Genomic DNA, 24,365 nt, shown 5'->3' with positions numbered 1-24,365 from the left:
TTCGGACCCTTCTTGAGTTCTCATTATTCAAGTCAGATTACCTGACCTCATGAATACACCTGCCTCTACACCTGCTTCTCCATCTATAAAACAAAAGGAGTGGGACAGATTGCCTTCCAGAATTGAGACCAGATGTCCACTGGGCTCAGCTCCCTATTACACAGTGCTTTCCTTCGTGGGTTAAGAGACTAGCAAGAGGGCCTCAGGGAAGCTATTCCCTTTGCCCTTGTCCATTGTGGACTGTGACAGGAAGGGCATGTGGGCAAACTAGGAAGTTCAAGAACAGTGATGGAAATGAGGGCTCTTGTGATTCACAGAATGGCAAGACACCTGTCTAGGCGACACGCATCACCTGGCCACAAACCACCTGTGAGAAGGGGTGGACCAGTCTGTGATCACCCATCTCCTGTATAACCTGACCCGAAATCAGCTCTTTATGGTGCCATCTGAACAGCTAATTTATCAGAATAAGGCTCCTTCTGTGCCACAGCCTTGCCTGTTTCCATCCTATACAGTGGTTAATAAAGTTAATAAGGAAACTAATCTGGCTTGCCAAGTACCATCATATAACAAAAACCTTTGTCAATCCCAAGGTAAATTTCTCACATATTATATGTTGAATCGTGTAGGTCGAAGAGTCCTTAAATATCCGTGTGAAAACATCCCATTTCTTTGGTGCCTTGTCAAAATCAAGATTAAAAAAGTTTTTTGATTTTTTCCATCAAGAAAGCTCTTGTCGAATGATGTATTTAAGAACTATTACATTTTTATACCTTAAGGGTAACATTTAAATATAAAGTAGTGGTTCAGAATAAAGCCAGGAATTACAAAACATTTGTTACTGCAAGCAATTTTAATACAAAAGTGTGTCTTGTTTTTAAACAGTTCATTGGTAGAGCTTCAGATTCTGCCTCAATTAAAACCAATTGAGATAATCACACAGCAACATGGTCAGAGCTGACGTGGAACAGCAGCTAAAAAACAGGAGCCCCAGGCAGCCCCTCTTTGTGGTCTCTTGGTCAGCTGACTTTATTACACACAAAAGAAGACGGAAGCAAACGGGACTGGTGAACAAGTGTGCTGGTGAACTCCGTTAGAGGATGAGCAAGTGTTTGTCTCAGGTCCACATCAAAATAGGCTTATGGAATTCATTCCTCAGTTTGTGGGGGGTTGATCGACCATTTAAATAAATAGAAAAAAAAAAGTAGATAAACAAAGGTGTAATTCACAGTGCCACCAAGGAGTCCCCTCCCCAGGAGCCTGGGAACACAGGAGTCATTGATGGCTAGGTTGGACAGTTAGTTACAAATCAGTTTAAAACCCCAATGTTCTGAAGTTTCCTTTTACCCCTGAATCCTAGTAGCTATGTGCCCTTTAACACCCAGTACTGAGACATTATTTTAAGACAGTATTGCAATGAACTTTTTGCTGTATCATGTGCAAAAGCTATCTAGATGAGGTTCTGTCTCTTCAGCTAAAATTACATGACAGTAAAACAATGAAAATGCAATCTTAAGTGCCCTCTCCTTTGTTCTTGCTAATTGAGGTGTCTGTGATTTAAAAAGAAGAGTTCCTTAAACATTGCGGAATTCTTATTTTTTTTAATATAATTTATCTTGCTGATATAGCAAGTCAAGTTTATAAAGAAGATGCATTTAGGAATAATCCTAAAAGATAAAGCAGGTTTATAACCCTGCACCACATGAAACCCTATTTAGAGGCTTTTCTTTTTAATACACATTTTCGTCTTGACCTTTTGTTTTCCTCAAATATTTCATCTCCGGGCCCCATCTGTTACAGGGTTACCAGGAGGCAAATTTTATCTACATAAATATTCACATGAAAATAGTAACTTACAAAAAGGAAAAAAAAAATAAGGCAGCTTCATAACACAATTATTCTTTTACAATTTTAACAATATAACTTCTCCCGTTCAGAATAAATATACACCCAATGTATGGAGCAGGGTTCAAAGTGGAGAGTGGTGTGGGGTGCTTGTACAGTGTTATCGCTTGGGACCCGGAGTCCTGGGGGAGGCAGTGGTGGTCTTCTTGGACATGGTTGGGATTTTGGAGGGCTTGGTGAGCCCTCTTCTGGAGCTGCCCTGGCCCCCTGCAGCACTGCTCTCAGAAGTGTCTGAACAAGCCGACTGCGTCTCTAGGAGGTCAAAGTCAGAGGCATCACTTCCTCGACGGCTGCTGGCTCGACTCCCTGCCCGACTGCCGGCCCGGCTACCAGGACGGCTGGCAGACTTCTTAGGGTCTGGAATTTAAGAATAAAGCAGGAAACTTAATGACGAAGGCAGTGACACGAAAACGCAGGTGACTGGATGTCAAGGGTTTGCTGCTAATGGCCTTGGGGAAATCACAGCCTTCCCGGATCCCCACTTCATCATGCAGGCAGGTGATGAACCTTTTCTGGTGTGTGAGGCTACCCGTGGTCCTGAGGAGGAGCAGAAAGCAGCTGGACCTTTCAAAGCTGCTCAATCACCATGGCACAGGTGGGTGAACTGATGTTGTAGCGTACGTGAGCAGATGGCACTGGAGGTGCAGGTGGGAGGGCGCCAAGTTTCAAGTGCCCAGGAAGAGTAGCAATTAGCCAGCTCCACTTCCCCAGTTCCCCAGCAACCATAAAAGACATGGTGCACACACAGCGCAGGTTACTAACAAGCAGCTTGCTTTAGCTCTGGGCTAGCCCTTTCTCCTTTTCAACTGCAATCATTTCTGATACAGAACAAGGGCTCCAGTGTTGAGTGTAGGAAGTTAAGAGTTTGCTGATTGACAAGACAAAAGCAACGGCTGCCTAAAAACTGCTGGTGTCTCTCTGTGCCAGACACCACGTGCTCTTCCCAGCACTGGCTCCTGAGAGGCCGATGCTCCCCTGTTCAGAGCTGCTGGGTTATTCTGCCCACCCTCGGCCCTATGCATGGTAGGGACTTACCTGCCCGGTTAGTTTTGGCACCTGTGGAAGCTGGGGAAGAACTATTGCTGGTGTCGCCAGCAAGGGATGTTCGGCTAGAATGAAAAGTTGGTGTTGGTCGTTTCAGCTTGCTGCCTGTTGATGGAATAACCTTCAAAATAATAAAAGATCATATTTACTTGATAAAATCTTTGATAGGAATGTAATTAAATTATTTTATTAAAAGCCTCTTTATAGATAACCATTTGAAAAAGCAAATTAAAAGTTCAGGAAAACAAAGATCTATGTACAAAATGTCCTAGATCATTGTTTTGTTTTGTTTTGTTTTTTAACATTCTCAAAAGAGGTTTTAAGGTCCAATTAAAGACTTTATGCCACAGGAATGTTAAGCTTCCCATGTCTGTTGTCCTGCCGATACACTTCCCCTAGAAAGGTGAGACCTTTAGTAGGAAAATTACTACGGTTAAAAATGAATACAGTGATGGGTCACAAGAAGAGAAATGCAAATACCCCTGTGCATCAGTGTGCTGGCGTGGCAATCTAAAGCAGCTCAAGCAACACCTGCCCCCCCATCACTGAGCACATGCTGCAACTGTAGTCAAGACTTCTTTTTGAGGCAGACTGTATCTTTGATTCTCCCTCAGGAAATAAGTGAAATCCTGTCCACTTCTATCACAAACCCTTCCTGCTGGGCAAACTGTTTAGGCCTCCTTGCTGTTTGTCCTATGGCCCAGGGAAGTCTTGTCCACTTGTTCTTAACTGAGCCCACATTGTCACTGTACAATAACCTTCCTCCCCAAACAGGCACAGCTTAGGCCATGCACTTCGGAGGCTATGCTGGGCGGGTGGTCTTGTCAGAGAGGCCTCATCTTACTACCACTTGGCGCTTTCTGCTTCTGTGTCTCCATTTTTAAGGATAGCATTTCTCATTGCCTGACATCTATATATGCTTATTGCCTCTTTGTCCCACAATAAAGCATCAATTTCGTAAGAGCAGGAACTTTCCTTTTATTGATGTATTCTCATATCTTAGCACCTAAAACTACATGGAAACAAAGGAGGTCTCTATACAACCTTGCTGAATAAACGATGCATAGAAGCATGTCCTAACCTGAAAAAGAGTTGTTTTATGACTGCTGTTACTGGTAAGGGCTACATGACCTTATGTGACTGTATTTTTTTTTTTTAATATCATAGACAACGTGGAAAGAGAATATTTTAAAGTCTGATTTAAAATACTACTTATGACATGGTATGCAGTTCCAGTTTCTCTTTGACATAAGTTAGGTAAATTGTTTTCCAGAACCTTTTAAGATGCTTAGATAGATAGGAGAGTAAAGCAGCCTATCTCATTGTGCAGGTTGAATTTCTTCATGAAGGAAAAGCAAAAGCGACAGGAAGTGATTGACACTCAAGCAGGAACTCTCCTGACCACCCAGGAGGAGAAGCACCAGTTCCAAGAGCTATCCTTTCTGAGCACTGATGCCTGGAGTCCACAGCTCTGGTGCCTCTGGGCTGGGGCTCTAAGTTGGGGCCTGGCCTGGCCACAGGCTATCAATGAGAAAAGAACTTAAAATGAAAGATTATATTGTAAAATAAAACAAAAGGTCCCAACTCTCAGAATCATATGGAATCTATGTCATGATCACAAAGACACTTTTGTACTTGGGATTTTTGGAGCGGGAGCCATCACAGAGGGAAAAAAAGCAAGGGCAAGCTGAATCGTGGGTTCTTGGGCAGTCAAGTGTCCAGATCATAAGTTGAGACCACAGTTCTCAGTCGGAGATTGAGCTGGGAGTGGGAATGAACAAAAATGCCAGTTCATTCCCAGCCACTGGCTTCTGCGCCCTTGTTTCTCCAGCTCAAGCTGTGCCTGACTGAAGGCAACACCATGCTTAGAGGTGTTAGAGCCCAGCGTTCCCTGCAGGGGCTAGGAGAAGCAAGTGTGCTGCTGTCAGACAGGCCTCTCCGCCCACGTGCCTTTGACGTGATCCACCTGCCTCAGCCTACCAAGTGCTGGGATTACAACACCCAACTGTGTTTTATTTCGCTAACACTGTTCTTCCACAATGTTTAGATATTTCAATGGCTGCATGTAGACATGCTTTATTGTTGGTTTGCGTATTCAAATCAAATCCAGGTGCCCAGGCCAGGGAACCAAGAAGGTGAAACTGGAGCCCCAGAGCAGCGGCCACTAGTTGAAACGCTGTGCTTGGCTGAAATAGATAGCACCCACGCCTTGGACCCATGTGGCAGCACCAACCACCGCAGGGAGGGGTCTTGCAAATCATCCTCTTGTTCTAAACATAGAACATTGGTGAACATGCGCTATTATTCAATTTCAAGTGTTTTTAACTCGTCTGTGTAGCTGACATTTGGAGACTCTAAGAGACCTAATTACAAGTAACATCAAAAAATAAGTGATCAGGAATGACTCTTATCAATCATCCTGATCAAGTGTCATGCTAAAAACTGGTAAAGCTGTTAAACAATCTTGTTTTAGGCATCTCTTATTCATCTCCAATTTTGGTGAATCCGAGTTAGAAACTCCTGAAAATACTTAACCGATTCGATCAATCAGCTGTGTCAGCAAGCAACCCCAGAGATGGAAGAGACATTGGGCTCAAGTCAGGAAGAAGAGCCGGGCAGGTTCTTGGCATGAGTGAGGGCCTCTTCGTGACTATGTCCCACTCAGCAAAGCCATACTCTACCTCAGGGCTGAGTAGCTGGAGGTCAGGACAATGGCTGTCCCTGACATGGGTGCCAGCTTTACTGTTTACCAACCAGGGTTTGTCATAACAGCGAGAGAACTGAAGTGGAGTCTGTGAAACGGAAATCCAAAGGGAAGGGTAGGAACAATTGAAAATGGAACAGAAAGGGAGGTAAATTGGGAACAACAACAAAAAGAAGACACTACATTTTAAAGAAACAGAAAACAAATAAAATCCATGTAAGCCCAATGGGCAGAGATGGAGTGAGTAGAAAGGTACTCTTCACCTGTATGGCTGTATCAGCAAGCTCATCTGTCAGCTCCAGCTGCACAGACAGTACCTCACTTTCCAAACCAGTAACCCTAACTCTGGACAAGCTCAGACTCACACTAGGAGTAAGAAGACAAAACTGTTTTGGATGTGACCAGCCTGAACAGGTATTTTACTAAGTATCTCAAAGGTGGTGATGTGTGCACAGTGGGGATCTGGGCAAAGTTGCTCTGTATGCTCTTATGTTCTTTTTTTTCTTGCTAGTGCTGTCAGAGGCTGCTCATCAATGAATATCTACCAAGATGGGATGGGGAAGGACAACATAGAGGAGGTCAGCACATACCTTGGTCCCGCTGGCTGGGGTGGCTGGAGAAGAAGGCATGGACGTACAGCTGTGGTTACTCTGACTAGCACTTGAGCTGGAGCGGGTGGGAGAAGCTGCCCGGGAAGATGGCTTGGATCTTCGACCCCGTGACCGGAATGGAGTCATCCCCTGGGATGCTCCTTCTGGCAGGATGAATTTTTCTCTGAGTTCTATGTTAGTTCTGCCTCGTGCTAAAAAGAGAATGAACAAACACAGGCATGTTGTTAGTTATCTTGAACCTGTACCTTGGATGGTAATACAGCTGCTTGACCCCGTGGCAACAGTAAGCTTTGCATAGGTTTCATACCACCTATGGGTTCTTTAAGAACAGCTTTGTCATGTTCTAACCTGCAGCAGACACACTAAGAGCCTAGCTTGCTGTTACAAGCAAGCCTGTGAACACAGGACCATTCACTCTGCTGTCATGGTCTGGCTTCGCTGCTGTCACTTGGGGTAAGCAAACTGTAGCTGCTCAAGGAGACACGGATGCAACAGGACACAAGCCTCTGACCTTCATCAAACTATTTTCTCTCTCATAGACATGTGTACTTTTTGCTGAAAATTTGCAGGGTATATAGTAATAATATAGTGGAGAAAAACACATTAATGAAATCGAGACTCTTCCATTTGAATTGTCAATAACAATCCTAAAGAAAGGGGTTCAGGAAGTCAGGATAGTGAAGATGAGGACAGAGTCTTTAAGAAGTAAACATGTAGGGAGAGAGAGAGACCAAGACCATGCATGAATCTGTGAGTGAGAATTTGTTAAGTAAAAAGCTGAAAGCCGTCAGAAGCAACTCCAAGTAGGAGGAATCGCAGTGGAAGGATCTGGAAAGTGTTGAAGGCCAAGTAAGTGCTGTCTCATGGCTTTTAGGAGCAATAAGACCAGAACTTAAAATATAGATTTACTCATAGACCTCAAGTACAGCCAGAACAAATGTAAGACACGCTAATTTAAAAGAAACACTTCCTCGGGAACAGATCCTGTGATTCTCACTGACAGTGCCCTGCAGTAAGCATGAACCTGCTCATCCACTCTAGACTGCATCATTTTAAGAATACCTTAAACATATCTGGCAGAGGGTATCGGATAAATGTTTGATAGTTCCCTTCTAAACTGCCTGAAAAACAGCAGAGGATATAGAGGAAGCCTTGGAAATGGCACCTAGTTGTGGAGAGCCATTTAAAATGTTTTAGAGAGCGGTGCAGGCAGTGGTAGCATGAGCCAGTCTCTTCACAGGCTAAGGCAGGGAGGATGTTTCAGCCCAGGGGTTTGAGACTAGCTTGGGCAAACAGCAAAATTCCATCTTAACACACACACAATAGAGAGGACTGTCTGTACCAATGAGGTGATAAGATCGTGTTTCTCCCACTAGAATTTATATGCCATTACCACACTCAGTGCTATACTTGATTTTAATTTGCACTATACTTGATTAGCATTTGCACTAGACAAAGGATGGAAGAACCTACAAAGACTGGCCAAGCCACAGCCAAGGTAGCCTATCTCCCACCTCAGTCACCTCTTTACCCTGCCTCTCTGCCAATTCTGCCTATTCTCTTTATGCCATTATCCACATTAGTTTGTTTTCACTCCTTCATGGCATTTGCTGGGTAAAGGCCTGCTTCATAAGACCTTTTTTAAAAAATCCTAGCAAGGATGAAAACCATAAAAAAGCTGGCTTGGGAGAGATGACTCTACAGGCATGAAGAGCCAAGCTTGGAGCCCCAGCAGCCATGTAAATGGCAGGTATGGCATTATGGGTGTGTAACCCAGTGTTAGGGAGGGAGACAAACAGATCCTGGGAGCTCACTGGTTAGCCAGTCTTAGCCTGAAAAGCAAGCTCCAGGTTTGGTGAGAGAAATGACCAGGCAAGATGTCCCAACATCAACCTTTGCTTTCACAAGCTTACGCACACCTCATTCTTCCTCTGCCAAGAACAACAGTTGCTCATTCTTACAACCTACGGCATATCATAATGAACATATTGGTGTATCTTTATTTCTTTGCGCAACTATATACATACTTTTAATGCAAACATCAGATATTTTAATACAAAGAAAATATTTCCCCATTTTCTATATGTCCCATGTTAAATTTCAACTAACTGAAAAGTATGATTTATCATACATGTGTTAATTTACTGGCTAAATGTTGCAATAATTTGTTTATAGTTTATTTTTTTAAAATAGTGTATCCAATGCTGTGACAAGTTCTAAAATATTTTTGTATACATTTCCTTAGAATAAATTTCTACAAGTAGCCTTGATGCCAGAGGGAGATATTTTCTTCAGCGTGTGGCAACTTTTAAGTTGTCCCTGCTTCTGAAGTACCCTAATTGAACCTGGTCCAACGGCACACATGCACAGAAGTGCACCTCCCCCCCCGCCAGAGTCCTCAGCCAGTTTTTTCAGACTTATGTATATGAGTGTCTTGTTTGTATGTATGTGTACATACAAAGAGTACCTAATGCCTGTGGAGGTCAGAGAGGGCAAGGAATCCCCAAGAAATGCAGTTATGGATGGCTGTGAGCCACCAGGTGGGTTCTGGGAACTGAATGTGCTGTGCCTTCTGTGAGTGCAACTCTTTAGCCCTGAGCCAGCTCTCCAGCTCCTTATTTCATTTATCTGTTTGTCTTTTGAGACAGGGTCTCTCTGTGTAATAGCCCCGGCTCTTATTTTTATTTTATATTATATATAAGTGAGAGTGTGAGTTTGTGTGTGTGTTATGGAGAGGGAGGTGGGGAGGAGAGGGAGAGGAAAAGAGAGAAAATATGTACAAGAGAGACAGTTGTAAGTCTTCTGATGTGGTACTGGGAACTGAACTCTGGCCGTCTGCAAGAACATTGTAGTCTTAATTGCTGACCCTGTCATTTATCTAGCCCCCAAACCATCTTTTAAATCTGCATAAATAAAGATTCCGACATTTTTACTATCCCAGAGAAATAATGTCTAACCCTTTAAAATATACACAGTATATTAGGCACAGGTATATCCATTTTTAGAAAGCATTTTCAATTTAAAATGAAATGAAATTAATTTACTTATTTTGTATGCACAAAATCTGTGGGTGGGTCCTCATGCAGCAGTGTGCATGTGTTAAGTCAGAACACAACTTCAAAATTAGTTCTCTCCTTCCCACTATGTAGGCTCCAGCCATCAGGCTTGGTAGCAAATGCCTTTACCTGCTGATCCAGCTCATCTCATTAGGCCTACAAGCACCATCTATATATTTTAATCACCATCCAAAACCATCTCCTTTGCCACAGATGAATTGAGAAACAAAAACAAACAAATAAAACCCTCTGTGGCAGTATCAGAAAACTATATAAATATTAAGCCTACCTAGTAGAGTATCATTTTTTACATTTGGCTAAAGCAACACATGACTTGAGATTCTTCATCATTTCAGTAGCTTTGTAAATGGAAATAATAAACAAGTTGGCATTAATAATCTTGTCACTCACTAATTCTACCATGTCCTCAGTATATTACCCTCTATAGTTTACAGGCCCAAAGAATGCAACAGCAATTGGTCTTACAGAAATCTTAGATAGATCCTTCCCTACTCATCTATTTTTTGACGAAGGGTCTTACTATTTAGCCCAGGCTACAACTCTTGATGCTCTTGTTTTTGCAGTAGCTGGAATTATAGGAAAATGCTACCAGGACTAGCAAGTAACTTGTCTTCTTGGCGTTCATATCCCTCCAATTCACTGCTATGCACTCTGGTCCATGGGTGGTTACTCCTAGCACTGTTTTGATGTGATGGTAGTTACTGGAAGCTGCTGGTGAGTTCTATTTCAGCCAACAGTTGGAACTGATTGCTGAGCTCTAATAAGGCATTCCTAGAGAGTCGGGGAGTCTTACCTTTGCTCTGAAAGATGAAGAACAGGGCTACCAGTGGCCCACAGAAAATAGTTACTAGGCTGCCCTCCCAAATTTCCTTGGAGTTCCAATTTTTACAGAGTAAGATAAAGATAAAGCAGGCAGTGTTCTCACCAGCCAGTGCATACTAAACTTGTGACTAGAGCAGGCAACAAACAAGCAGGCAGCCAAGGACTAGAAATGCCGCATGCAGCATCACTGGTGCCTAGCCTAACCTTATACACAACAAGAAAGCAGGGCCATAACAGGTCTAGAGAATGTTTTTTGTTGTTCTTACAGAGATAAGATGTGCGTTGCTCCTTATTTAAAACAGTGAAAAGAATTTTAAGTCAAGGTTCATGATATGATTAAATACTAAAATTGACTAAATCCTTTTAGAGTTTATCAGAAAAAGTATTGTCAAGCCTAAATTTAAACACTTTTGATGACAATTATTACTGTTTGCTACTTTTCTGGCTTGCTGGAATAAATGCAGAATGAATTAAATTTATGGATACCCTGCATTCATGTGAAAACCATACCTTTTGCATCTCTGAAAATCCTTCAAAAGACAAAAAACAAAAACAAACAAAATAAACACTTCCAAAGAAGCTATGTAACTGTACTGCAAACATTTATTCTTGCTTAGTTATGAATAAACTTAAATTTATTGCAAAGGCTGGACACACGGGGGACATCTGAGAGTGCACGGTGGTGGTCAGGACCACTGGCTTAGAAGCCTGGCTGACCCTTTAAGTTATTTAAAATTTCCATACCTCAAGTTCCTACTCTATAACGTGAAGATAACAGAACCTACTAAGCCTCATAGGATGGATATGAGACGTGTGTGTGTTCTCTCTTGTAAAGTGTTTATGTAGAGGTATTTGTTAAATAGTATTTAGATTCTGTGGGTATCACCTCAATAGATGTTTTATACCCTGTCAACTTGGAGTTGTTGGAAAAGCAATGGTTTGGCTACTTGGAGCATTCACCAAGGCAGCAGATATCACAGAGCCAACAGATGTTACAATTTAGGAAGCAAAGCCATTCTCAAAGGACGAGGGTGTATGGGAAGAGGGACAAAGCATAAAAGCCAACCTATGGGAGACTGACTGGAAATTGAAGAGCTGGAATCAGAGCGCTTTATTTTACTCCCAGGGTGATGAACTGGAATAAAAAAGATGTAAACACAAAGACAAGAGACAAAGCAGGAACCACAGAAACCAGTCACGGAAAACAAACAGCTGGGGGCTCCTATGTATCCACATGCAGCTCTCCTAAATGGAAAAAGAAGTGGATGCAGCATCTGGGATTTGGCCATTTGTCCCCTGCTGCAGCTACTATCTGCTCAAGCTAAGTTGAAAGTTTTCTGTTGCCTGGGGATGGGTGGCTGTCTTTTCATGTCTTGCTTAGGCAACTGCCCATGGGGCTGCTGTATGTTCTTTAGCTTCCCCCGTCAAGGACAGTCACTAGTCCTCTGCATGGGAAGGGCTTAGCAATGCTGAGTTTTAGTCACAGACATTACAGGCGAGAGGATCTGAGGCTCTAAGAAAGTAGAACCTGAAAGTGCACACAAGCCTTTGCTCTTAGTGCTAATGTCACACCCCAAATGTAATGTCACACCAATCAGTTCTTTTTCTTTTTGGAGACAGGGCTTCATTCTAGTTCAGGCTGGCCTTGAACTTGCTATGAACCTGAGGATGACTTTGAAATCCTCATTTCTGTGTTCTTTCCTGACAGCATCAGCTTCTTCAGATTTTTCTACCTGAAATCCAAGGCTCTAATCTGTATTTGGTGGGAAGATATCACAGTCAGTGTGGGCTGCTGACATCATGCCCTACCGTGTTGCCCACGCTTGGGTGGCTCCTTACCTCGGCAGGGATCGTTTTTCACTAGAAACTCATCCAAGGCCATCCATCCTCCACCAACACGGACCATCACAGTGCTGCGCAGAATACGGACCAGCCGCAACTGCTGAGAATCCCCAAACTGGAATCAAGGGGAAACTCAGTTAACAAGAGTACCTCAGTGCACACTTACACCCCACCCCTTAAAAAGCAGACTGTATTCAGGAATGACTTGATAGTGGGGCAACTTCTGAACTCAATTTTGCATTTTTACATTGTCATAAAAAAGCAGCTACGAAGCAGCATTGTGAAATCCTTCCCTGGGGTCAAGTTAGCCCTTGATGGCCACACCCTGACTCCCATACCAAAGACAAAGGAGGGAAGATGGGCATGTATTTGTTCTTGGATTCTTCTGAAGATTCTGCCCAAGTGAGCAGAATTGTTATGTTTATCTTAAAGAAAGGGGTCAACTTCTGAATACAGTGTGCTGGAGAGTTAAATACTAAGTCAAGCATTAAAGAAACTCTTTGCAAAGCATCCTCATTACAAGCTTAGGGAAAGATTGTGATTTTCTTCATCCGGTCCTCAGAAGTGCACCCTAAATGTTCAGACTGTGATGTCATCAAGAGAAAAAGTTTTCAAGCTGAACAAATGATTAGATAGAATTAAAATTTAGTTAAAGAAACAGAAATTTTAATCTCTTATCATGATTAGAAACAGTGTTCAATAATCATTCTGGACCTTAGAACAAGTGTGATGGGCTTTTCACTGTCTCTGCTCCTAATCGCCTATTTCCCAGTTCTCCTTTAACATTTGAAACTTGCCACTGTATAAGTTGCCCTTTTCCTAAAATGAAGAAGCAATTAAAAAAAAAAAAAACCATACCAAAATTCCAAAACAAACGCCAAACCAAAAGTTAAAGAAATGGAACCCTCGGGTTATTTAGGAAAACGTTTGGGGCAGGGAGGCAAAGAGAAGGACTCAACCACTTATAGGATTTTCAAAGTTATAGAAGAATCATGGCTTTGAAACAGGGAGAAAAACTGAAACTTCAAGAAAGGATGTCTGAGGAGGATACACAGCCACTCTGCCCAATAATAATAAATGGTGGTTATCTCTGTGTTCCTCTACTGGTCTGACTCAAATGTACTATGTACATAGAAAGCATCTGAAAGATGCTGTCTCTTCCCTTCCCAGCCATTTACTTCACAAATAAATAGTCTTACACCATTTGTCTCATACAGCATTTAAATGTTTACACAAAGAGGCTAGAGTGACAACAGGGTGGAACAGAGTCAGCACTTCCCACAGCTGTAAGGAAAAAGACCCTTTCTGGGAAGGAGGCTATTCCCTGCCTTGGAGGGAGTAAACAGGTTCTGGGGATAATGGATGTGCTATTAGTAACCTGAGCCACTGTGCTGGGTTTTCTCTGGCTAGGTGAGGGAACAGAGTTAAAAGGTAAGAGTGGTCTAGGTTACTTTCTTCTTAGAATACTATACCCTACAGTCTGTTATCCACTGACCTCATGGTTGCTGTCCAATAAAATCTCCCCAAAGCTGTCTGAAAGATTCTAATTTGTTTCTGTTGAGCTGCAGAGACCCAAACACAGGCACAGAAGTGGGAGGCCTACATAGCTCTAGAGGTCTGTAGGACAATGCTGTGGGAGAGCCACAGAGAACTCAGAGGCAGAGTCTTGACAGCCACTGTTTCTTTCTCTTTCAAGAACTTATTATTCTTATGACAGTAGATGTACGAGTGTGACATATGACCTCTAAGGCCTCCAATACTACATATATAAAATGGACTTTATAATTCTGCTCACAATATTAGAATGACTCATCGAATCCTCCCCAGGTTAATGGAGGAGTGGAGGAGGGTGTCAGTGCCCCATCAAAGGAACCCTGGTAGGTACAGTCAATAGGAAGTAGGCATGCTGGGCACTTTACTACAATCATTATTGACTAGTTATAGTATTGGGGACAGATTCCAGTGATATGTAACACAAGTGCTCTATCACTGAGATACACTATTAGCCTGTTTGTTTTTCGAGATAGGGTTTCTCTGCGTCGCCTTTGCTGTTCTGGACTTGCTTTGTAGACCAGGCTGCCTCAAACTCAGAGCAATCTCCCTTGCCTCTGCCTCCCTGAGTGCTAGGATTAAAGGCATGGGCCACCTCACCTGGCTAACTATTAGCCTTTTAATCTTTATTTTCAAAATTTGAGATATGGACAAGTTATCCAAAGATAACTTGAAACTTGCCTCCCAAGAGCTATGAGTCCAGGTATAAGAAATTACCATGCCCATCTTGTGATGGTTTATTTAAAGCCAACTTGACTGTTCTCAGTTTCATTTTCGAGCCTTTGTTCTTCCCGCTGGCCCAGAATATTACTGTAGTTAGTGATTATTTCAGTAGCTAGAATTTAACATTGACTGAGGACTTCATATTAACTTAGTGTTTCTAACTTCCAGTCAGACAGACTGATTTTACTCATGCAACTTCCTTCCACATTTAAGAGACAGCACCAAAGAACCCCCAAACGAGATCTCAGAGGTTAGAGTTGCCAAGTGGAGTCAATACTTTCCATACTTTGTGCAATCTAATTTGAGCACATTTCATTTTGAATGGTTGGCTATAATCTGTAAATTTTAGAAGTCAACTATGCTTTCCACATTTCTCAGGTACCTTTGAATTATATAATGCAAATGTAAATACCCAAATCTATTAAATTAGCACTTAGATAATATTAAGATACCCTCAGGATTTCTGACTCAAGTGTCCATTACAAAAATTTGTATTAACTGTTACAAGACCAGTAATGAATCAGAACCGTGCCAATGGTATTCTGACTCCAAATATAGAAGTGCAAGACTGAGCAATTTAAGGTGGAATGGGCTGTTATCACAGCCTCAATCTCCCAGAGTCATAATAGTTATATTTCAGTGCAGTGTAATGCCATTGTCTTTAGCCAGTCCAATTTGGAATGGCAAACTGTATTTTTTGGTTTTTTAAAAATATAAAATTGTATCTCTTTCCTGATAAGATAGCCTTTGTGATAAAAGTTCTGCTAGCAGTTTCTCCACTTGGTAAGACAACCAGATGTGACCCAGGCATGCTTCCAATTATGTCCTCTTCCCATAGCAAAGAACAGGCAACATCAGCTACAAAGACCACATCCACCAAGAAGAACATTGCAAGGCACACTGTACCTGATTGCCGAGGAAGAACTATAGACAGTAAGAGTAAAGGATGAAGGGAAAAAAGAGAACATTTTTGTCAAATTAACACTCAGAAACAGCAATGTTATCACATTACCAGTCTAAGTGCATACACTACCACAGTTTTACTGGGCATCTGCCAAAGATCTCACAAACAAAGTTTGAACTCTCCAGCTTGTGCTTCTTTCGTCAATCCATCTCTCATTGGTTATTAAACAAAAATAAACACATGAAAACAAAACCCAACCAGTAACACAGAACTACCTGAAGCTTACTAAGTGCTCTGGGTTGCGTAAGAGGCAGAATCACCTTGCCCTCTTCAGCTACAAAAAGCATGGACTTGGCCGGGGGTGTCCTCTGACACCAGTGCTGGTGGTTGAGTTCAGGGTTTTGTACATGCTAAGCAAGTACTTTCCTTCTAAGTCACAGCCTCAGCCACTGAGGACATTCTTGAATTGCTAGTGGAACTTGGATATTTCTGTGTTCCAACGGAAACTGGTCATCTAAATCTTCTTTGCCAGCCACAGATTTTCTTTTTTTCTTAGAATTTTAGGGTCTCTTGACAAGCTGATGAATATAGTTACGAGTACTGGTTTAGGTCCCTATTACATTCCTGACTCTAGTATCAAGAGAAGCTAAAACACAAGAGTAGTTTACTGTGGAGCTGAACAGATGGCTCAGAGGTTAAGAGCACTGGCTTTTCTTCCAAAGGTCCTGAGTTCAATTTCAGCAACCACACGGTGGCTCACAACCATCTATAATGGGATCTGGTGGACCCTTCTGGCCTGCAGGCATACATGCAAGCAACACAGTGTATAAATAATACATAAATAAATCTTAAGGAAAAAAAAAGTAATTTACTGTTACTTTTGGTCATATCTGACAAGTCTTTTCAGGGAAGATCATTGAGCCTAGCTCCCCAATGCATGTAGATCCCAGTTGTAGCCCAGCTTAGCACAGGGCCTTGATCATAGTCTTCTATGAGCATAGGAGCCACTTAAGCTTACAATGACCAGTTCTTGTGGAGAAATCATCACTCTTTTTTAAATGAAAAAAAAAAAAAAAAAAAAATTAAAACAGAACAACAACAACAAAAAAACCAAAGAAAATTTATATGTTCACAAATCCAGCAGAGGATAATTTTTGGTGTACGTTTCTCTTTTCACCAGTGGGTCCAGGACTTGAACTCAGGTTGTTAGGCTTGGTGGCAAGTCCTTTACGCGCTGTACTACCTAGAGACCCCTTATCCTTGCTTTGTAAAAAGAGTTTTTGAAAGCTTTTTGTGACATATTCCTGGCTAGCTGGAACTTACTATGTAGAGTTGGCCCTGAATCTGCAACAATCCTCTGCTTTGCTTCCCAAATTCTGGGTTTCAGGCAGATTACCAGATTACCAGTCATTTGATAAAACTGCTCCCAAAGATACTTTACTTTCATTCCCCTAAAGACTTTGGTCAGCAGTGAGATGAGGGCTCTAAAATATTTTCTACCTTGTCAAAGATAAGCTATGGTCTACCTGGATAATGGTAACTTTTCAGATGGAACTACACAGAGCATGAAACCTAGAGATGAAGGTCCACAGGTTCAGGGCTCCTGGAGGCACCAGGAGTGAAAAGGCAGGATGGTCTGGTTTACTGTGCGTTAGGATGACACATGAGGAAATGACCTCCACACACTTTGGTTTTCTCTGCCTTACCCGGTATTTATTCTCTCCAATCTGTTCCACTTGAAATCTTTTTGCACACTTGCACTGAGCCACTTGTCTTGTGACCTGTTGGTTGATAAAGCACAAGAGTGTAAGGGCAGAGAAAGACTTTCTGTTTTTAAAATGTAAACAGAGAAACTACTCATTATTTGTTTTTTTAAACACCTTTTTTCTTCCTTCCTTCCTTCCTTTTTTTTTTTTTTTGAAACAGAATCTTATTCTCAAGGCCTGGCTATCCTGGAACTTGCTATATAAACTAGCCTGGTCCCCAACTCAGAGAGATGTTTCTACCTTTGCCTCCCAGGTGCTGGAATTAAAGGCATAAGGCTGGTTCATTTTAGGCCTTTAATATATGCATTTACCTTTTATTCAAAATACTTATAACCCTGCTTCAGCTAAGAGATACTGAGAAAAAAAAATAGATGAAAAAAATTCATCATTGCTTTGAATTTTTTAAAGTGCTAATATACATCTTTCAATATCAAATGACCAATAAAGTAAAGTATAAACTGAGACAAGTTTCTACATAAAAGCCTGAAATTCCCAAGAATCCAGTCTCTTTCCCTATATGGTTCTGGGGATTGAATTCGGATCATCAGGCTTGCATGACAAGCACTTTGACCCACTGAGCCATCTCGACAGCCCCATGATACAATTCACCCCTTTATGCTGCATCTGAAATTCACTTGATCCCTTATAAAGTCCCTTCATGGGCTGTATAGTGCCACTGACGTATTAGACTCACGTCATGCTCTAGACCCATGTTCTAGACCAGAGCTTGTTGAGACAGCAGCCAAAGGCTCAACCTGAAACATTCACTCTAAATGATGTCTTCCCAAAATGAGTCACATTCAGGACAGAATAAACCAATGGTCAAATACTCCACTCCAAATTCCCCATACCTCATCTTCAATCTTATCCGCATCAGTTGTCGGTCGATAGGCGTCCTTGTTGGGATGTAGGGCGGCCACAAATTCATAGTAGTCAATGTAGCCATCCCCATCTCTGTCAAAAATGTCAGCCACAGCTGTCATCTCTAACTTGGTGGTAGGGAACTCTGGGGAAAAGAAAACACAATTTGAAACACTGAAATATATATGGCTGGTTGGTAATTATACAAATACCTTAAGAAAAATTATTATATCTTGATTATTTTTTCAATGGGGTGCTGAGAATCGAATTCAGGGCTTCATATATACCACACAAGGACCTTACTAAACAGAGCTATAACTCTAGAGCACCCCACCACCATTTTAAAAATGAAAAATCACACTTCAGATACAGTGAAAAATATAAACTAAAACAATATTACAACCATCCATAACATTAGCACTCAATTTTTATTTATGCCAGCGTTGTCAGATGTTTAGAAGGATGTCATTACTCTAAAACACTGCTGCTCTGGAATAGCATCCTGTCCTGCTGACTTTACAGTCATGTCTGAGCAAAATGAGATTCTTCCATCCACGAAACCAACAGACTACATTCTGGTCTTATTTCAGAAAGACTACTTTGCCAGAATGTTATAACTTCTACCAAGTATGAGGAATCCAGTTGTGACCTGTATATAGAATAAAAATGGACTTACTGGATGCTAAAATGCCATCGATAAACTCCTGACGTGTTATCTTCCCATCCTGGTCCTTGTCAATACGCCGGAAGAAATCCATAACTCGAGATTTTTTGTGATTCATCCAACGCATGTACTTTTTCCTCCAGACATCAAAGTCAAAGTTGGCAAACTCCTTCAACTAGATGGAAGTGAGAGGTGTCAGTAAGTCCTGCTCTTCTGGACACAGAACATATCTAAATTTTTAGACATTCAGTAAAGCCATGCAGGCCTTCCAGGGTGCACCAACAATGTTACATGTTGTCTCATTTGTGAAGGCACAATTTGCCTCCTTCACTTAAAGCCATGATTATTTAAACAAGCTGCAATATAATGGAGCAGCAGGAGAAACTGTAACTGAAAAACAACTTTGGAAAACAAGGAACACACAGAACAAGAATGGGGAGAGCCAGTCTTGCTTTCTCTTTGGACTTTTCCAAGGATCATCTACTTAGATGTAAGGGATAGATTCTGTCTCAAAGGGAAGGCCTCAGCATCCTCTTATGCTGTATGGAACAGCACTATAAACACAAAACACACATAGGATCCACATCAAGAGGCTCATGTTTCCCATCATCTTCTGAGATCTTAAAGATCAAGATGGAAAGCATTAAGAATGCAACCCTACATCCAAGCATGTTTCTTTGGAATCTCACCAGGGGGAGCAAATGCCCACCCCACCTCTATACGAAATAGTCGCCTGGTGGAAAGCAGGCCTGTATAAAGGGGTTTTTAGCTACCTGGACCATGTTAGTAATTCACATTCAGAATGACTTAACAGCTCATTTTCCCCTTTGGTCTTTCAAACTCCAAAGTTGGAAGGTATGGGGGAAAAGGCAGCAAGAACCAATGTGCTTAAAATGCAACTGACCTACGGAAGTAACAACAAAACATAGAACACTCACTTCCGGGCATAGCTGCTTTGATATGCACAAATAAAAAAATATAAAAGATATTAGATGCCTGTGTTAGAAAGGAGGAAGATAAGGATACTTCAAAACAGACTTGCTTTTCATGATCTATTGAAGGCTTGATCTCTTCATATGGCAGAATCATTGATACTTTTTTATTTTTTGAGGCAGGGTTTCTCTGTGTAGCCTTGGCTGTCCTGGAATTCTCTAAAGATCAGGCTGGCCTCAAACTCCACCTGTCTCTGCCTCCTGAGTGTTGAGATTAAAAGCATGCACCACCATTGCCTGTCTTCCCTTTTATATAACTACAACCTCCAGAAATTCAATCACAGAACTTTCTGAAATATAATCACAGAAAGCTGCTGAGGAAATGCAAACCATAGATCCTCCCTTGTATGAAATATCTGATTTATGGTTTTATACAACCATATGGTACAGCCTCCTTTGTTTGAGTGTTTTCTTAAGAAATCTATCTTTTCTTCCTCAGGTGCTTAAAGGAAGGGTACGAGTGAAGGAAGGGCTGATTTTACCTCTGAAGTAGAAAGAAGCACACAGGTTGTACTAAGAGGGCTTTAAAGACTGTGTTTTGATAAAAAAAAAACTAGCCAAAACCATTTGAAGGCCACTTCGTGGGGCATTACCTCCTCCAGTCTGTCCAAGGCATCATTCAGCTTCCGCTGGCGCTCCAGGGCTAATAGCCACACTTGCTGCCAGCGGGCAGAGAGCTGGTTGATTCGTGGGTTTTTTGCTTCAGACTGTGAGAGGATTGGCATGGGAGGAGGTGTGGGCTGACTCAAGGACTTTCCTAAATGGAGAAATAATGACAAGATTAGAAATGCTGGCTTTGTCAGCCTATAAAGAAATGGCTGCATGTTCAAGGTTATTCTTGGCTGTATGCTAAGTTTGACGCTAGCCTGGGATATATGAGACACTGTCTCAAAAATCAAGAAAAGAAAGCTGTATATATATGAATTAGAGTTTTACACTAATAATATCCATTTGGTAACTGAGAAGAAACATGAGAATGGCAACATTCTGGTACAGAGGTATATTAACTCTAAAACTATTGCCTCTCTTTCCAGCCAACCACAGGTTTACCCAGCTCCTACACCTATCCAGTCAATTCTGCCTTAGTGACCGGAGGACATAGCAATATGAAAACAGCAGTCAAGTCCATAGGGGATTATCTTGTAACTAGTGCAGTGCAAACACAACAACAGAAAGGCCACTGCCAAATAACAGAACAGGCTTCACCACCTTGTAGCTTCATATTGATCCCTTCCAATAAATAAATAAAATATACTAGTCATTGTCAGAAAACTAAAGTTTCAAAATGAGAGATTGTGGTTCAGAGTCAATATGATTTGGGAAATCAAAACACAGTTTTCATGACAGCACTTTGTGAATTCCCATCTGCAAGAAGGAAGCAGCCTAGAATAGTAGGCGGAACGTACTGCTTCCACTGCGGGATTTCTCGATGAAAGGAGCATGAGTAGGTTCCACATTCTTCCTCTTATATGTCTTGGTGACCCGGTCCACATCAGGTTGTTTGCGAGTCATCTCCTCCATAAATGACTGTTAAATATAAACATTAGAAAAGAAAATTCAGTTTTCTTGGTCTAAAATGGAAAGGTCAAGACCATGGCAAACTGCCCAAGTGAGAGACTGCCCTGTGTAATTTCTCACCCCTTAAACAAAAGATGAAATTGGGCTGGGAGTATAACTTAGTGGTAAAACAAGACTCTGGATTCAAATGTTCCACACACAGAAAGCAAAAACAGAAGTGATAGATACATATTGAGAGTAAATAAGCAAAGCACTTTATTCAGCACTAAAGACCTGAAGGAGGAAGAGAAGAGATGGTCTCTGCCTTCAATGAGTGAGGAAAACCAAGGATTCAACACTAAATGCTGCTCAGTTTTGCAGAGAATACTTAAGCTAAGTCCTTTACAGCCTGAACTAACAAATGAAGTGGTCTGGAGCTGAGTCACTGAGGAATACAGAACTCACGAATGGGGCAGGAGAGAGGGTACAGTCTGGACAGAACATGCAAGCCTGACAGAGCTGTGGACCAGGACTTGTCATTTCATTCACTGAATAGGGTACAATCAAAGGATTAGCAAGAAGTGGGGCTGGAGGGGCAGGCAGGAGATCCAGAAAGGCCTCTGTCCAGCTAAGGGATTAGGATTTTACTGTGAGAGCAAGTAAAAGATTTTGAATCAGCAAAGAGACATAATCATTTTCTTTAGTAGAAAAGGCAGTGACAGAAGATGGGCTAGGAAATTCATTTACTTTTCCTGTTGCTCTCTCAGACCAACAGGCTTCTGACTCCAGGAAATGTCAGGCTTCTATAAAGCTGGGTTCCAAGATTTCTACTTCTGGGGCTGGAGAGATGGCTCAGTGGTTAAGAGCACCGATTGCCCTTCTAGGGCAATTCTCAGCACCCACATGCCAGTTTACAACTGCCTATAATTCCAACAGCTAACACCCTCACTACAGACATACATGTAAGCTAAACACCAGTGCACATAAAATTACAAAAAAAATCTACTTCTGGTGAACTGCCTGTGAAACTGTGAGTGGCCACTCCCTGGGTGATACTTCATCTTCTAAGGCTGAACTGTTTCTACTAATGGCTTCAACTATACTACATGACCTTAGTAGCCTCCAGGAGCTGGAGCCAGAAAGAAAATGGAGTCTTCAATGCTACAAATGCAAAAAACTGAATTAATTCTGTCAACAAAACAAATGAACACGGAAGAAGATCCTGAGCTCCACATGAGAACTGCAAACTATCAGCTAGAGATGTATCTTAAAACATACCTCAGTATTGAGGAAACTGTGATTTCTGCCTGATGAAACCCTAACATGCTAACCCATGCCTTGATTCTAATTGATGACAACTGATGCACAGAGCTGCTGCAAGCTGCCAGTCTGCAGTAACACACATGGTAAAGATGGAAGGGGACTCCCGGGTGAAGGGCATGTGGTTCACAACACAAAGGACACAGAGAAGCAGGGCACCTGATGCTCGGTGATGAGAGCTTTAACCCGGTCTATGTTCTGAGGGATAGGCTCCTGATCCCGTTGGATTAGGGTGGTCTCAGCCCACTGGATCCATGCCAGAAGTTCTTCCAGGAGCTCGGCATTAGCCACCAGTTCTGACAGAGCTGTTTCCAGGCGTTGCTGGTGCTGTTTTGCCCATGTCAGGACCTGTGGAGAGAAAGACACCAGGGCCCCTTTCAGAAAAGCACATCTTTTTGCTTGTTTGTTTTAAAGCCCCCTTCTATCTGATCACACAGCTTTACTCAGAGGAAAGACAAACATAAGCAGCCAAGAGATTCTTCTCTGACTTTTGCTGAGAAAGCTCAAATGAGAGGTAGAACAAGGAGCCATTTCTTTCAAAAGCAAAACTTGCACATTCTATTAAACACAAACTTCTCAGGAAGGTGTCTACAGAAGCGACCAATCAATGCCTCACTACACTAGCACTACTCTAGCCATGACATCAGTCTCTACTGAAACACCATCATTACAGTGAATGGAAGAATCTTTATCTGGTGGACTTTGAGTACTCATTCGCTGTGATTCCAGCGTTACTGAGCGTGTGGTGACTCACCTCCTCAAAGCGAGCTCGGATGATGGTGATCCAGTGTTTGATGGTCGTGATGCAATCGGGATGGCAGACAGCCAGGATGACTTCTCCCATCGCCACTGCTGTGTTCACATCTACCCGCTTTTCTTCTACTTTCTTCATGAACTCCTAAATAAACAAAAGCCAAAGCAAAAACTTGAGAAAGCTATCTACTAGTACTACTAGTTTATATTAAAAGAAGAAACATTTCATTGTTTTCTTCCTATGTGTTAGTACAGTCCTTGAAAAAGCCTGTATCTATGTGTTGCTGTCAGGGTCGACCCAGTTCTAAAAGATGTGGGGAGCTAAAAATGACACTCTGTCAGAGATGACAACTAAGATAGGGACATGGTATGCCTCTGCTCCTGTTTTTATTTTCAGTTTCTCCCTCTTTTTTTGGTATTTATTTCTATTTTGTTAAAACATTTATTTTCTGTGCATGAATATTTTGCCTGTATGTATGTGCTTGATACCAGAAATGGCCAGCAAAGGGAACTGGATCTCTTGGAATGAAGTTATTGACAGCTGTGAGCCATCACATAGGTGCTAGCAACTGTTTAAAAAAGCAGCAAATATTCCTAAATACTGAGTCACCTCTCTAGTTCTTTTATTTGTTATTGTTTTTTTTTAAGACTTATTTTATACAGTATTCTGCCTGCATGTGTGCCTGCACACCAGAAGAGCGTGCCAGATCTCATTATAGATGGTTGTGAGCCACCATGTGGTTGCTGGGAATTGAACTCAGGACCTTTGAAAGAACAGCCAGTGCTTTTAACCTCTGAGCCATCTTTCCAGCCCCATTTATTTGTTTTTCTAAAGTGTATTTGTTTAAAAAAAAAAATGATGACAGCCAAAAAGCACTATATTTTAAAATTCCTACCACAATAAAATGCAATGATAAAAATAAGCTTAAAATATCTGGATAGGAAAAAAAAAAATCTGGATAGGTAACATGAAGCATTTCCTTACTTTCATTACAACTGACCGTGGCCCAAGATACCATGTTATATTCTGTAGTATGCTAAATCGTTGTAGGATATCAGACAAGGACTGAAAGCTAGTAACATAAGCTAAGTCAAACAAAGGCACGTGAAGGTGAGAAGTAAAATGGATTTGGGTATGATAATAGACACCTATAGTTCTAGTACTCGGGAGGCTGAGGCAGAGTGTTTAGGAGTGCAAGGGTAACCTGAGCACACAAAATAAGACCATGTCTCAACATCTAGCTAACCAAGAAACAAAAATCAGAAAGGAAAATGTTCTGTATTTTCGTTTAGGACACTATGTGCTGTTACTTGTTTAAAGGAAATATG

General features: G+C 41.7%; 1 protein-coding gene across 29 annotated transcripts in view; it reads right to left on the bottom strand.

Annotated features, from left to right (window-relative positions):
• Positions 1-834: 834 nt before the first annotated feature.
• Macf1 (microtubule actin crosslinking factor 1) overlaps positions 835-24,365 on the bottom strand; it is a 345,150-nt gene continuing 321,619 nt past the window's right edge. For 8 of the 29 annotated variants that reach the window (XM_060379622.1, XM_060379626.1, XM_060379628.1 and 5 more), the window contains 15 exons: positions 23,038-23,181; positions 22,443-22,631; positions 20,873-20,993; positions 20,060-20,223; positions 19,413-19,427; positions 18,487-18,649; positions 17,801-17,955; positions 16,890-16,964; positions 15,186-15,203; positions 12,003-12,120; positions 11,230-11,298; positions 6,244-6,455; positions 5,631-5,741; positions 2,941-3,070; positions 835-2,262 (listed from right to left, as the gene is read on the bottom strand). In XM_060379622.1, the coding sequence (XP_060235605.1) occupies positions 2,006-2,262; positions 2,941-3,070; positions 5,631-5,741; positions 6,244-6,455; positions 11,230-11,298; positions 12,003-12,120; positions 15,186-15,203; positions 16,890-16,964; positions 17,801-17,955; positions 18,487-18,649; positions 19,413-19,427; positions 20,060-20,223; positions 20,873-20,993; positions 22,443-22,631; positions 23,038-23,181 (1,941 nt within the window). In that variant the 3' untranslated portion in view covers positions 835-2,005. The remainder of the gene's footprint in view (positions 2,263-2,940; positions 3,071-5,630; positions 5,742-6,243; positions 6,456-11,229; positions 11,299-12,002; positions 12,121-15,185; positions 15,204-16,889; positions 16,965-17,800; positions 17,956-18,486; positions 18,650-19,412; positions 19,428-20,059; positions 20,224-20,872; positions 20,994-22,442; positions 22,632-23,037; positions 23,182-24,365) is intronic. The other 21 variants (XM_060379631.1, XM_060379632.1, XM_060379633.1 and 18 more) reach the window with 12 other exon arrangements.

Source organism: Meriones unguiculatus, chromosome 3 (assembly GCF_030254825.1).
Source record: "Meriones unguiculatus strain TT.TT164.6M chromosome 3, Bangor_MerUng_6.1, whole genome shotgun sequence".
Classification (NCBI taxonomy): Eukaryota; Metazoa; Chordata; class Mammalia; order Rodentia; family Muridae; genus Meriones; species Meriones unguiculatus.
The sequence above is the reverse complement of the archived record's forward strand: the minus strand, read 5'-3'. Positions and strand labels throughout refer to the sequence as shown.